This window comes from Fusarium musae, chromosome 11 (genome assembly GCF_019915245.1).
Source record: "Fusarium musae strain F31 chromosome 11, whole genome shotgun sequence".
Classification (NCBI taxonomy): domain Eukaryota; kingdom Fungi; phylum Ascomycota; class Sordariomycetes; order Hypocreales; family Nectriaceae; genus Fusarium; species Fusarium musae.
The window spans coordinates 298,383-312,327 of NC_058397.1; the positions used below are offsets into that span (position 1 = coordinate 298,383).

At 47.0% G+C, this 13,945-nt stretch overlaps 7 protein-coding genes across 7 annotated transcripts; 4 read left to right on the plus strand and 3 right to left on the minus strand.

The window, feature by feature from the left end:
• Positions 1–225: 225 nt before the first annotated feature.
• Positions 226–1,584, plus strand: J7337_013150 (uncharacterized protein; the record flags this gene model as incomplete). The annotated part of the gene is made up of 2 exons (XM_044830646.1): positions 226–465; positions 523–1,584. 2 exons carry the CDS (start codon positions 226–228, stop codon positions 1,582–1,584), a joined length of 1,302 nt encoding a protein of 433 aa, XP_044673921.1.
• A 726-nt stretch (positions 1,585–2,310) lies between these two features.
• Positions 2,311–2,909, plus strand: J7337_013151 (uncharacterized protein; the record flags this gene model as incomplete). Its single annotated transcript, XM_044830647.1, has 3 exons — positions 2,311–2,372; positions 2,717–2,823; positions 2,872–2,909. The coding sequence occupies 3 exons, from the start codon at positions 2,311–2,313 to the stop codon at positions 2,907–2,909; spliced, it is 207 nt and encodes a 68-aa protein (XP_044673922.1).
• A 60-nt stretch (positions 2,910–2,969) lies between these two features.
• On the minus strand, positions 2,970–4,289 carry J7337_013152 (uncharacterized protein; the record flags this gene model as incomplete). Its single annotated transcript, XM_044830648.1, has 5 exons — positions 2,970–3,164; positions 3,217–3,390; positions 3,438–3,764; positions 3,821–4,125; positions 4,190–4,289. The coding sequence occupies 5 exons, from the start codon at positions 4,287–4,289 to the stop codon at positions 2,970–2,972; spliced, it is 1,101 nt and encodes a 366-aa protein (XP_044673923.1).
• A 150-nt stretch (positions 4,290–4,439) lies between these two features.
• On the minus strand, positions 4,440–4,778 carry J7337_013153 (uncharacterized protein; the record flags this gene model as incomplete). Its single annotated transcript, XM_044830649.1, has 2 exons — positions 4,440–4,576; positions 4,628–4,778. 2 exons carry the CDS (start codon positions 4,776–4,778, stop codon positions 4,440–4,442), a joined length of 288 nt encoding a protein of 95 aa, XP_044673924.1.
• A 1,804-nt stretch (positions 4,779–6,582) lies between these two features.
• J7337_013154 (uncharacterized protein) lies at positions 6,583–8,256 on the plus strand (the record flags this gene model as incomplete). Its single annotated transcript, XM_044830650.1, has 5 exons — positions 6,583–6,860; positions 6,960–7,020; positions 7,072–7,734; positions 7,975–8,034; positions 8,254–8,256. The coding sequence occupies 5 exons, from the start codon at positions 6,583–6,585 to the stop codon at positions 8,254–8,256; spliced, it is 1,065 nt and encodes a 354-aa protein (XP_044673925.1).
• A 2,058-nt stretch (positions 8,257–10,314) lies between these two features.
• Positions 10,315–12,157, plus strand: J7337_013155 (uncharacterized protein; the record flags this gene model as incomplete). Its single annotated transcript, XM_044830651.1, has 2 exons — positions 10,315–10,383; positions 10,442–12,157. 2 exons carry the CDS (start codon positions 10,315–10,317, stop codon positions 12,155–12,157), a joined length of 1,785 nt encoding a protein of 594 aa, XP_044673926.1.
• A 1,096-nt stretch (positions 12,158–13,253) lies between these two features.
• J7337_013156 (uncharacterized protein) lies at positions 13,254–13,672 on the minus strand (the record flags this gene model as incomplete). The annotated part of the gene is made up of 2 exons (XM_044830652.1): positions 13,254–13,568; positions 13,622–13,672. The coding sequence occupies 2 exons, from the start codon at positions 13,670–13,672 to the stop codon at positions 13,254–13,256; spliced, it is 366 nt and encodes a 121-aa protein (XP_044673927.1).
• Between the last annotated feature and the right edge of the window lie 273 nt (positions 13,673–13,945).

Genomic DNA, 13,945 nt, shown 5'->3' on the forward strand with positions numbered 1-13,945 from the left:
CCGGTAACAGATCACTCGAACACGCTTCGTAAAGAACCCTTATTTCTGGCCCTCATGGTGTACCTCGGAAAGTTACACTACATATATTTGTGGATGAAGTCGGGGGTATCCTGGAGATCTCTAAGTTGCCGCCCAGGATGCACCGACGACCATCAACCTCGACTCGCCGAATGCCCAACCAATAACCAACTCAAAGGGGTATTGCCACTCCCTCGAGACAGGCTCATGTTCCGAAATGTTTACGATCGTGCTCTTGAGATGTTTTCCCCGGTGGTTCTCCAAATACCCCCGAGCCAGATATGCCCGTACTCGGAATATGACGATCTCAAGAGGTTTCCATATCTGGAGGAGGAAGCAGACGTTGGACAGGGTTCGTTTGGTGTCATAACGAAACTCAAGATCATGCAAGACTATTTGCATCCGACAATGCGGTCGCGCATGGAATCTCATTCCAATGACGACAAGGTATGCTAAAGCTTACACCGCCTGCGATCTAAACGTTTTTATTGACAGTTTGAATAGTTACTCTTTGCCTTGAAATCAGTCAAGATTATAGCTGATGCTCCAGTGATGAATATGGAGCATGATGCACTTAGCATGGTTTCGCGGATACCCAAGCCCGCATGTGCCAACATCATTACTCTTATGGCATGCTATAAGTGGAAAGACTCCATGCACTTCTTATTTCCATTTATTCAGGTAGACCTGAGCGACGTGTTGCGCGATAGCGACAACAAATGTCCAGGCTATCTCCGAGAAAAGCTTACAGAAGGTCATATCCTTGTCGAGCACTGGCTATGGAAGGAGATGGAGGGTGTCAGCCGAGCTCTCAGCGCTTTTCACAATGAGATGAAGAACCCCTTCAAGGACGTGAAGGGAAATGTCGTTGCACTTCACTTTGACTTGAAACCTGCTAACATCCTCGTCACGGAAGACAGGAAATTGAAGATCACAGATTTTGGACAGTCCATCATTGAAATAATTGATAATGAAAGCGCTAAAGACTTACCCCATAACACCAGTGGGAATTTTCGATACGACCCCCCTGAGGCTCGACCAAGCTCACAGCATTTGACTACAAGCCTCAAAGATGAGATCATGGTATCGCTTAACTACGATGTCTGGTCATTAGGATGCATCATGGTCGAGATCCTCATCCACCTGCTTGGCAAAGATCTCCATGCCTTTGATATGGCACTTGCAGGGCTTAAACAGACTGATAAAAAGCCAAGTGATTTGAACAGCGGACGCTTCTTTGAAGAGCCAAATGGATTAAAGCAGTGCGTGAAAGACTCATTTGAGACGTTCGAAAATGAGTTTCGAAACGACAGCGCCCAGGCCGAGTATATGAAGGACGTCGTAAGCTTGCTTCGACATATGCTTGATCACGATAAAAAGACAAGAGCATACTCGTCAACAGTCACAGAGAAACTAAAACAGGCCAGAGCAAAGTTCGAAGCTATACATAACAATGGGGATTCGCTTGTTGTGGCCGTTTCTAAATATGGGAATCAGGACAGGAAAGGATTTAAGGAGCTCGGCTGGCGCAATGGAGCCGAGATCTTGTCGTTTTCCGAAATGTAAGTCACAACGTTCGTCGACGCTGATCCTATCACTGACTTCAATATCCTATAAGGGCCGGAATCAAATTGGATTTGATTTCTCAAGAAACGGGCACACCAACTCACCACAGTACACCCGCTGCACCCTGTCGAATTAGTCTATGGTCGAAAATCATAAAAAAAGGCCATATCACAATCGGAATCAAGATGCGCCTTGTATGGGGAGTAGTAGAAGAAGAAGGAGGGCATCCCAGAGTGATCGAGACGATATGTACTTCTCCTTACTCTTCTGACAAAAGTCGAGCGCTGATGGTATTTCTTTCTATGTCAGTTAACCCTAGTGAATGGTGCTTTGCACCCACGTATATCTTCCGTGAGGCGGCGAGCAGTACCGATAGCTTTGATTGTATTGTCTTCCCGCAAATGGGAAAAGTGACATCCAGCGAATTCAACTCTGCATTTAAATTTGGATTCTCATCCCAGCAGGGTAAGCATCCCCATGAGCTTCCACGCCTCCAATGACACGAGAACCTTCAGGATAATTACTGATTTCCCAACCACAGACGTTCTCTGTTTCCAGAGTGCTCTCTTTCAGAGGAGAATCTCACCTCCTGTCAGGTAAACAAAAAGTCCCTCTGGTCTATATGTCTCTAGGCATGTTGACATTTTTCTAGCATCTCAATCCCAAAATTGATACCAAAACCTACGAGGAAACATGAAAAGAAGGCCCCGGAATTCGATCGCCAATATGCATACATACAATGCTTGGCACCGAATGGACCAAATCATGTTCAGCCATGGAGTGTCGACGTAAGAAGAGACAAGAATCAGCCAAGAGGTTCTATCGATTCATCATCAACCGGCTTGAGTGAAAATAACAAAAGAAGATCAGAAAAGCCGTGCGAAAGCTTCGTTATTCTCTTCGAAGACTATCGTCCTTTAGTGTTTACACGTAAGTTTTCCACCACTAGTTGGTAGTTCTGCTAGTTTACTAACTGCTCTATAGTACAGAAACGTCCGATAGAGATCATACACTGCGGTAAGACAAGCATACAGATTCGTAAGCGAGCGAATGGAGCGTACGACTCTATCCATGTAATCTACCCCTCAATATATCAGGTCTGGAGGGCACAAGATCCGCCCACGACGTTCAGACGGCCAAGCCTGCCACTCGACCCGGAAACTGAGGGACTGTTGGCACTGAAGGATGAAACTCTTCTCAAGATTGATAGCATTGAAATCAAGTTCAAGAATTTCCAAGGTAAGATACAGCATCATTATTTTCAGAGTTTTGCTAAGTTTAAATAAGATCTGAACGCATTCTGGAACGCAACAAAGGCTGAGTGAACTGAGTAGAAAGGAACTGCCTGCGTCATGGAGGCCAATCTGGAGCTTGTGCGGGTTCAGCTATACAGGAAACTGTTCATTGACCTTCTCATCCTTTTCTCGTGCCCTCTGAATGAACTCCACCAGCATGTAAATCATCATCGTAATGGTTATCAACGGGATAGCTAAAATGGCGTATATCTTCAGGTCAGGGTCTGCAGACCACTTCATAGGGGACTCTTGCTCTATAGTTATGAACCCCATCTGTATAAAGTCCTATCAAATGTCAGAGATACTTCCATGCGTGTGCACCCAGATGGAGACTTACAGCTGTAAACGCAGCCGGTACGAACACCATGGCCAACACCGTCAGGGTTTTGACCACGCGGGCTTCTCTGCTTGATTTGTCTGACAAGTTAACAATGGCAGAAGTATTGCGACTCGTCATCTCTGTATTTGTTCTGTTGAACTCCCCGTTCCTCATGGACACGGTGTCTCTAAGCTGTGACAGGTTAGGGCATGGAAACTGTGTTGAACGAGATAACTTACCTGATCCGAGATGGCCTTTGCACGTTCTAAAACTGTAGAAGCACTCAAAATACTAAACTGATGTTCGTTCTGGATATTGCACAGCTTTTTCAAGAGTGTATTGAGAGAATCAGGTTGAGAAGAGGTTTGGAAGGGAAGTGTTTCCAAGTCCTGAATCTTTTGCTTGAAACACACCAAGGTCAAAGTATTGAGCTGAATGATGTTTATTACTCTTCTTAGTTGGTCAGAGAGATATTGAAGTGATTTGAAGTCATTGGTCGTGCTGTTGAGAGTGTCAAACTCGTTGAGCTTGCCAGGCTCCACGCCAGCCATAATCACGCGCTTGAACTAGAAAGTATTAGCTACAAAACTTCGCACCAGAATCATTGAACCAAACTACCTACCAGCTTGTCAATCTCCTCATCAAGATAGTTGATAAATTGGCGTAGATCATGATCTACACTGCTAAAACATGCTATGTGAAGATTCGTCCAGTCAGCGATAAAGCTTGAACATTCGCCGCTCTTGTTCAGCACACTTGAACTAAGTATCTTCTTGACGGTCTTTGGAAGTCTGATGAGGATATGGGACAGTTTCTTCTCCTCAAGCGAGACCTTCTGGTGAATCAGTGCATGGCGTATTGCCCAGGGATTAGACCCCGATCTGGCATCGTCTCGTTTCTCAATGTACTTAAGAAGGTAGCTGCACTCTGGATCGCGATGTCAGGTCCTGAACGTGATATGAACGTCCTGCTCGGATATAGCTAGGCTTACCAAATGACGACAGAATCCCAGTACTACCAACCCTGGTTTCAGAGTCAAACCCAGAAAATCCCTCGTCCCGTGGGAATCTTTTCTGCCCAAATGCTGCCATGTGGCGATATATTTGAGGAAAGACTCGCATGGCGGAAAATAGCTTCGTGGCTCCACTGTGCGTGATTGGCAGTTGACTCCAACCATAATCGGGATCTAATAAACTGAGGCTGGTCAGAACGCTGTTGAAGCTGTCGAATAATAGAGGTGTTTACAAGAAAGATACTTGAACGGCTTTGTCTGTTCCATTTTGGCCCTGTTCTGACTCTAGGGTTGGTGGAAGGCTATGGTGCCTTGAGATATGCTGTTCAAGCTGAATTTCGCTTGTCAAGCAGGCATCCTCGGTTCCTATTTCATCTGTGTCAGGGATAAGCTGATTGAAAAGGAGGGTGAACCTACCTTGAGAAGTGACCTCCGCAACTTCAATCTCAAACAGTCCGTCTGAGGGCGAAAAAAGCTGCTCGGTAGGGGTCGTGAAGATTTGCGCGATCTGGGTACTCTGCATATCATCTTGAGTGCAGAATGGCGGGCCTCCTTTCTCAGCAGACATTTTCACTCGTTCAGACAGGCTATAAGTTTTAACAAGAGATGTAAGCTGGGGATAATCAGCTGAAAGATGAAATTAAAGGTCTGTAGTGAATATAAAGCGTAATTAAGATTGCGACCTGATATAGAATGCCTTACTTGTGAGTTACGTTTGCTTTGTGCATTAGATTGCTGTCAGCCCAGCTGCTATTCTGCTTACTTGTATACACCTATCTACCTAAGCCTAATAAAGCGACTTAGTATGGCCTAGGTTCAGTACAGGCTACTCTGCATTTAGCGTAATACTACCCTATAAATAGGTAATTACTTTTATACTCTCGTATTACTTATATATTTATTTATTTTAAGCCTTATAGCAATTAGGTATATTATTTTATGCTTTTATAGAATTACTTTAATAAGGAATAATAATAACCATTACTTAAGTACTTGTAAACAAGCGAGAAGTTGTGGGCTAGAAGTGTTATTTGCAGCTGAGACTTGTGGCTGTGAGCTGACTCTAGCAGAGAGAACCTAGTAAGTAAGGGAGGTAAGGAAGATAGGGAATATCATGTATTGCAACCTGCTATCCGTACCTAAGCACTAATGCAAGCCTTTCTCTCAAGCCTCCTCACCGTCGCTGTCATCCAGCCTACTAAGCTACCTGTAGTCCGTACCATCAAGTTCCAAAGGTGCTATGGATGACGGTGGCCTATAAGGTCAAGCTTTAGGCTGCGGTTCCAAAGGTGCGCATACGCGCCGGGCGTGACTTGAGTTCCAACTGAGTCTGTTCGCCCTGCATTTTGAGTCAGCCATGAATTGTCACTGCCCCCGCTCCGTTCGAGATAACTTGACTGCCAAGGCTGGGGGATGCTTACTGGCGTGATCGCCCTTGGGGCCGTGACCTGCCAGTAGCCATTTTCTCCGTGCGCAATTTCCTAAAGAGAACGATCAGCTCTGGAAATCACCAAGATGAATACTGTTGATATGAGGCGATGCGAGAAAGGATCTTGACCACCCACCTCGCAAGACCAGGAGCCTGTCTCAGCACCCCCGAACGTGAAAGCCAACCAGTCCTTCAGGATACTCTCTCGCACGTAATGGCTCAGTGCTGTGGTGCAAGGCATCTTGTAGCGGATGACGAATTGATTGGCAAGTGAATAAGTGGACGTGTCTGGTACCCAAGGAAAAGGTTCTCTTGCCCCAAGATATGGTTTCCAGTGCCACGCTTATGATGAGCCTCCCTTCTGCTGCCTAGAGCGCCTCCAGAGCCTCGAGTGATCTCGAGCTGCGGCTGAGGGTTGAAAATGCCACCGAGAATCCAATATTGATAGAAGGTTTGTGTTTCATTGGGCGCCTCCAAGCCACGGCGGCTAGCCAGCTGTTGATGGAGGCTTAGCCCTGCATGCCTTGCTGTATGAGACCCAAAAACATTAGTTGTAGCAGTCTTTCAAGCTGCACCAGCCAGCCACAATTTTCAATTGGGCGTTTCGTCGGGCGAGAGCTGACAGCCTGGTCTCAGAGTTACATGGTGCCTCATACAACATCCCTAGTCTGATAAGTATCGATGGTTGAAAATGTGATAAGCCACTGTTGCACAATCACGAAACGCGATTTTATGTCTCAGCGTGTCTCTTTCACCATGTGATGTCCGGAGACAGCTCGAAAACGAAAAATTGGGCAGGCTTACCCATGATGCATCCATTTCATCCACTCCTCCACTCATCGTTCACGTATTGATACCGTTTCTCACCAAGTGCGAGTCTTGCTTTCTCCAATCGCGCATCTCAAGGCCAATTCTCAGCAGCTGCGGCATTGAAGGCTTCAAGATGACCGAAGAACAGACAACTTCTTCCCTACCTCCGGAGCACGACACCTCCCTCCCACCGTACGACGCTGGGCCGTTCATTGCGCGCGAGCCTCGAGATGAAGAACCGTTTGACGCGTGGGAAGAAGGCCTGGGATTCTTTGATGTCTTTTCCCTCATCGTCAATAAGATGATAGGAACTGGCATCTACACATCCCCAACTGCTGTCTTTCTTCTCACAGGAAACAAGAGTCTCACCCTGGGACTCTTTGCTGTTGGGTTTTTGTACTGTTTGATGAGGTAAGTATCACGAGTCATCCCACCATCGGTAGCTCTGAATCGAACGGCCGTCCGGTTCAGTTCCTCCGGTCAAAGCCATACTTGCTAATGGAACTACAGCACTGCCATCTATCTTAAATTTGCAGAGGTTCTGCCATATAATGGTGGAGAACTAATATACGTGAGTATCTGTCCCTATACATTTCTCTTGACCCTGGACTGATTTGAGCAGCTTGATGAGGTCACATCGCATGTCAAACCCGACACTACCGACACTTCAGGCTACTCGTCACCGGATGCAGAGCATGGAGAGGCCCACGTTAGCGGCTCCCCAGTCACTGCTACAGGAACAAACAAGAGGGTCTCTAGTCCGCTGCAGAGGCTCGTTCAGCTCCGTCGGAAGCTAATGGGAGATGGCCTGCTAGCATACATCATCTACTCTGTGATGTTCATTGTATTCTTCAACTCCGCAACCAACAGCCTCCAATTCGGTCGAATGATCCTCATGTGGATAAACGCCAACAAAGCTGACAATGGTGCTACCGTCGATGGAGACGAAACGTCTGCGAAAGAAGACGACCCAGACGTCAACCACGACCTTATGCGTTTCATCGGGGTCACAATTCTCTCTTTAATATGCCTCGCGCAGTTCTTCAGCCCCGGCTGGGGTCGCAAGCTGAACAAGTTTCTTGCTGTCGTCAAGATAGGGTTCCTTATCGGCGTGATAATTGTAGCGCTTGCTGCACTATCCAATGACATTGAAGACAAAAACAAGCACGCCGTTCCTCGGGCTAAAGACTGGCTCACCTGGCATGGTTCCCCTTCGAAGGTCCAATTTGCCAAGGCATTGCTTGCTGTTTTGTTCAGCTTTGAGGGCTGGGAGAATGCCACTTTTGTGAGTTTGTTTCCTCTGGTCACGTTTCCAGTAATCCGAGGCCACATACTGTAGGAGATGCCGACTAACGTTAAACCCTGATAGGTTGCTGGAGGTATTCCTCGGAGGAAGCATAAAGTCTTACGCATGGGATTTATCTCGGCTGTTTGCACCGTCGGATCACTTTATTTAATAGTTGTGGCTTTAGTAGTTTGTCTCCGCTGCTCGCTTATTGTTAAGACATTGGCTGACTTTGCCTAGCTCCATTCGATTCACTTCGACGATTTCCCTGAAGGTCATAACCGCAATTACCCACCCATAGTACGTGATTCACTCTTCAAATCCTCGTCATACTGTTCACCTCTAATACTGCCTCAACCCTCAGCTGTCAGGTAATAATCCCGCCTCGAAGCGAGCCTGGCCGATTATCATCGCCATCTCGGCGTTCGGTAGTCTCAATGCCATTATTTATACTTTTTCAAGAGGTATAGTCGGTATAGTCCTCAGTTTAATCAGATCATACTTCTAACAGCTTTCCAGTGAAGCAGGTCATTGGTCAGGCTGAAGTGCTACCTTGGTCGAGATATCTAAAACAAGATGACTGCATCAAGCGGAAGGAGAGAACAAGAGGAAATGACTTTCACTACAGGTCTCCTCAGGGGGGATTGATTGCCCATTGGCTGTTCACTGTTATCATGATCGCCGTCTCAGCGTCAGTCGAAAGTACTCTCGAATCTGTTGGGCTCCCAGGCTTTATACAGACTTACATCCACTGCTTCATCCTGAGTAGGTACAAAAAACCCCTTTGTCGTGCATAAATTAATAACGCTATGTGTAGTGGTTCTTGGACTCGGGAGTCTGAATCTCAGAGTTCGGCAGAATGCTCTTAGTGTCCCCGGAGTACTCTCAGAATCCTCAACTGGTACTCACAGCTTCTTTGGTGCTGTAGTCCTTGTGAGTATCCCTCTATATATAATGCTGAATATTACCATCCTCATCGTCGTCGCGATCCCACCATACAAAAGCTCTGACCTAGGTGGAGACACGTTCCCGGGATGGGGCTTTCCTACTATCGTCGCAAGTGTACTGGTAGTTGGCACCACTTATTATGTGTTGTTCTTTGGAGCCGCTCGTCGCTTCTACGAGCCTCTAGCAACGAATGATGACAGCGATCAGGAAGGTTCAGTGTCACGTGTTTGCAAGGGTATATTGTCACCGAGAAGCCGATGGAATCTCATGCAGTACGCTGGTGTTGAATGCCAGATCATAAAAGATTATTCCTACAAGGACTTTGAAAGGGTCTGTCGATTCGGTCGACGATGGGAGATCGTATATGCTATCAAGGGGGTTGATGACGAGGCAAGTTTCCGATCTGGTTTCCTATCAATACGATATCGCTGACAGTTATTCCTACAAAAGACATCTGGCGAAGCTCCGCCGCGAGATGGTACAACCCTAGCGATGTTCCTTTACTGGGTATTCGGCGGTACCCGGCTAAAGGAAAATAGAACGCCATGGGCTAGATTTAAACAACGGGTTGAAAGAGCTTTTAGGTGGTTCTAATTGCACAAGAGCGGTCTTATCAATTGATATGTGTCTGCTCAGCTGATAAAAACTGTAGCAATAGCTTATCATAATAAAGATTCACACTTAAGCTCTAGCTTATAGCTACCTAGATAATAAGAATATGTCTTTTAAGGGAAATCAGTAGCATTTCTCTAAGCTCTTACTGCTCTTGCTCTTGTTAAGCGGTATGATAAAGCTCCTTATATCTATTAATAGTTTTCTTTTATGCTACTAGCTACGCCTCAGCTTTGCTCATCACGCTTTCCTTTTCTTGTCTCTTCCTTACGACGTTTAACACCTCATTGAGGCAGGCCCCCGCAGTAACCCTAGTCCGCTGACAAGCCAAGGCACAATTAGCCTCTTGTCAGCCTGGAACAGCGGTGTACGGGGTCTCACTGATTGCTTGTAATTAACGTAATTGACATGGGCTAAATAAAGCATTTTCCCTGCCCGATTAGGTTGTTTAAACGGTGATGGTTTAAGGGGTTAATAAGGAATAATAACTCTATTTGCGATATGCTTTGGGACCTACTATTTACCCTTGATCTTAACAGAAGTTGAAACCTATAAAGCTCCCTTTGTTTGCCAGCCTTTTAGGACCAATAGCGCGGAACAGACAGACGTTTCTGGACTTTGACAGCGTATTGAGTTACTATGCATAAAATTCGTAAGGTCAGATTTTAGCAAGCATGAGCTATAAATGGCACCATCTGCAAGACTTGGTTTTCTGCTTACTAGATGGCTATGACCGATGTATTAATGTTATGGGCGGTTTCAGTGGTCTTTGCCTAATTCGGGCTTAAGTTCTGCATCTTCGGTCCAGAAGGGATCCGGACTGTCTCAGGGTATGATTGTGATGGTAAATTAGGCAGCTCGAATATCCGGCGGGGTTTGGCAACATGGGGGGTAATGCAGGGACTATGGCCATAGAGCAAGGGTCTACAGGTACAAAATGGCTGACGAGAGTTGAGATGTCGCGGCATCGAGCCCAAGTCTCTTTGCTTCTCAAGCTGAGTTATACTGTTGGGACCAAAGATGCAGCTCTGCACCTGGATCTTATCCGGCCTTGTGACAGCCGTCGCTGCTACCGAGACTTATGACTATGTAAGTTCCTCCTCATTAGCTCATTTACCCAAGCACTGCTAACGTTATTGACATCTAGATCGTTGTAGGAGGTGGCACCGCTGGAGGAGCCCTTGCCACCCGCCTGAGCCTCGGCCTTCCCAAGTCCAAGATCCTTCTACTAGAAGCGGGCCCAGAAGCGCTGGAAGATGTGCGTATCAACATACCAGGGATGCGCGGTTCAATCTTAGGCTCATCGCTCGATTGGAACTTTAGTTCTATCGCCCAGCCTGGCCTCAACGGACGATCCATTAGCGTAAACCGCGGCAAGGTTCTCGGCGGCTCATCTGCTATGAACTTCCTGTGCTATGACAGAGCTGCATCTGCTGAATACGATGCCTGGAGTGAGCTCGGAAGTCCAGGCTGGAATTGGGATACCATGATTAATGGTATGAAGAAGTCGGAGAACTTCACGGGCAACGATGGCGATGTCCATGGTCGCTCTGGTCCCATCAGCTCTACCTACAATCGCATCGTCCCGGATGTCTTGAAGCCGTGGCAGTCGACGGTCAATAAGTTGGGCGTACCAATCAATGATGGAGGATCTCTTGGTGGAAGCCCTGTTGGAGTCATGTTCCAACCGACTAACATTGACGTCACCAACTACACCCGGTCATACAGTGCCAACAGCTACCTGCCAAAGGCTGGGTCTAATCTGAAAGTCAAGACGAATGCTCATGTCGCTAAAGTTCTCTTCTCCTCCAAGAAGAGTAAAGGTCTAGTTGCTACTGGCGTCGCTCTTCAAGATGGCTCTATGATCAAGGCCCTCAGGGAGGTTATCCTTTCGGCGGGTTCTATTCAGAGTCCGGGACTGCTTGAGATGTCCGGAATTGGACAAACCAAGGTTCTTGCCAAAGCAGGAGTCAAGAAGTTGCTCAACCTTCCAGGCGTTGGCGAAAATTACCAAGACCATCTTCGAACTTCCAATACATACATCCTGAAGGAGGGTTACGAGTCCTTTGACCAGATGATCTTCAAACCTGACGGCGCGTTGGCGAAGGAGCAGTTTAACCTGTGGCTGGAGAACAAGGTATCGTGGTATGACTATACAAGCAGCGCTTACGCCTTTCTCAACTGGGCCCAGGTCAGCAACAGTGTACAAAAGAAGATGAAGCGACTTGTGAAGGACGGCTTTTCTATCAATGGCACTGTCGTGGACAAGAAGAAGCTTGAGTATCTCAGTGACCCTTCTATTCCACAACTGGAGCTTCTCCTAGAAGCCAACTACGTTGGTGCTCAGGGCTATCCCGGTACTTCTCCCAACTTCATCACCATCTTCTCCTCCATTATGCATCCCATGAGTCGCGGGAGTGTTCACATCAACGGGCAGGATGTAAAGGGGAAGCCGATCATCGACCTAAACTACCTCAACAACAAGCACGACATACAAGCACTCATTGAAGGTGCCAGGTTTGCCCGCAAAGTCGCCGAGACAGAGCCTTTGCGATCCGTATGGACTGCAGAGTTTGAACCAGGCCTGGGGAAGAGGACAGATGCTCAATTGCGTGACTGGGTCGTCAAGGCAGTTAACAGTTTCTACCATCCTGTCGGTACGTGCGCAATGCTTCCGAAGAAGGACGGTGGTGTTGTGGACTCGGACTTAAAGGTGTATGGCACGGAGAACCTCCGTGTGGTTGATGCCAGTATTATTCCTGTTCAGCTCTCAGGCCATATCCAGACGGCTGTGTATGGTATTGCCGAGACAGCCGCGCAGAAGATTATCGCTGGCGAGAAGCAATATGCTAAGGGCCTGTAAAGAACGACTTACCGCAAGCCGAAATAGCGAAGTGGATGTTGAGTCGGGTGATTAAATTGTTTCTCTTCGAAACGTATTGAAAAGCCAAGGGTTTCTTGGGAATCTCTTGCGCATCTCAGCAATTTTTAGTCAATCATTGTTATTAAGCACTAACCACAACATATTACCATATCTATCTTAAGTTTCATTTCACTACACACAAGCCCCCAGACGAAGTAGCTGGCCAGCTGCAACGGGGGAAAGCCAATATGCAACAATGACAGCTTTTAAGTGTTGCATGTTTCTTCAACCTTTCTCGTTGAATAGTGCCTGCTCATCTTTCTCTCTAATAAGCTAAGTTTGAACAGTATATGCAATTGTCGTTTTTTTGCAGTTGAGACTAGTTGCTGAGAGCTTAAATCAGCAGAGAGAAATCAGCCGGGTACTATGCAAAGCCACACGGAGAAGGACCGTCGTAAGCTCACTACGTCAGACCTATTCCGCTGCCGGATGATTCTAGGGCCGCTTTGTGATGCCGCGTATTTTATCCAATGAACCAAACGCAGTCATTAGTCCCGGGTAACTGTCAAGCCGGTATCTGATCTGCAGGCGCTGCCCTTTTGCTCTTAGTGCGCCGCACGTACTACTTCAGCTGTCAACAAGCCTGTTGATAGCCTACACCATTTCCCAGTTAGGGCCTGAATGTCTTGGAAAACCCCGCTCCAATATGCCGCTTTTATGATCGACAACCATGAAATATTGGCAGATCTCTTCCTAACTCGCGATCTCAGCTGGAGCAAAAGGTCAAAGCTCCCTGATGAGGCAAGAAGGGAGGATTGATATCGGCCTGTCATTGACAACGTGCCGTGCCGCTACTTTCCATAATTTTGACGTTTTGGACTAAAGGAGACTGGCGTGCATCAATTATTGGCTACTTAGCATATGACATCTTAATGCATAATCTGATAAGAGCGGAAGCGTCTGAAGACAAGGGAGTAAAAGCCTGATTGTTTGAGCGATTTCCCCCTCCTTCTTGAATCACAATCATGGCAATTGACTGATCGGTCTATTCTCTTAATGTTGGAATTTTGTCTACATGCACTCCTCAATCGCGGAGCTAGACTTCCTCAATGTCAAGGGCTGGTAAGCCCTGGTTCTCATCGTCAAGGATATCCACAATGCTCTTCAGGTCACTCTGATCGTTGACTTGCAGCATCGACCCATCAATGGCGTTGAAGAAAAAGAACTTGCCACTACCGACCTCGAAGAGGTAGAGTGCTTCTCCCGTGTAGGGTGCCATTCCGTAGTGAGGCCTGATATCTCCGTCAATGCCACGGCCGCGTACCTCATCCTCCATCTGACCACCTTGGGCCCAAAGCATATCCCCTCCCATGTCCTCGTAATAGTTGACCCAGTTGGCCGGGGGCGGAATCTAGAATGTCACCGGTTAGTCACGGCTGCAAGAAGAGGAAGGTCATGATGTACCCCATTGTCGGTCACCACTACGCCGTCGGAAATTGTGGTGTATTGACTCATGTTGGGGAGCAGGTATGTGTGAAAGCGTTATGTGGGTGCGGGAGTAGAATGTGACTGTTGAGTTATTGAAGAAGAGATTGTGACGGGAGAGGTGATGATCGAGGTACGTTTATATACACGGCTCAGGCTGGTGATGTCATATGTCTATGACTAAGCTTAACATGGTGTGGCCAGACTGGTACAAAAGGTCAGTATCACTACACCTTGGTGAGAGAACACGTGTTATCGCGATTGTTGTTGCACTTTCTTCCAGACAGTTCGAGCTTTCGATTC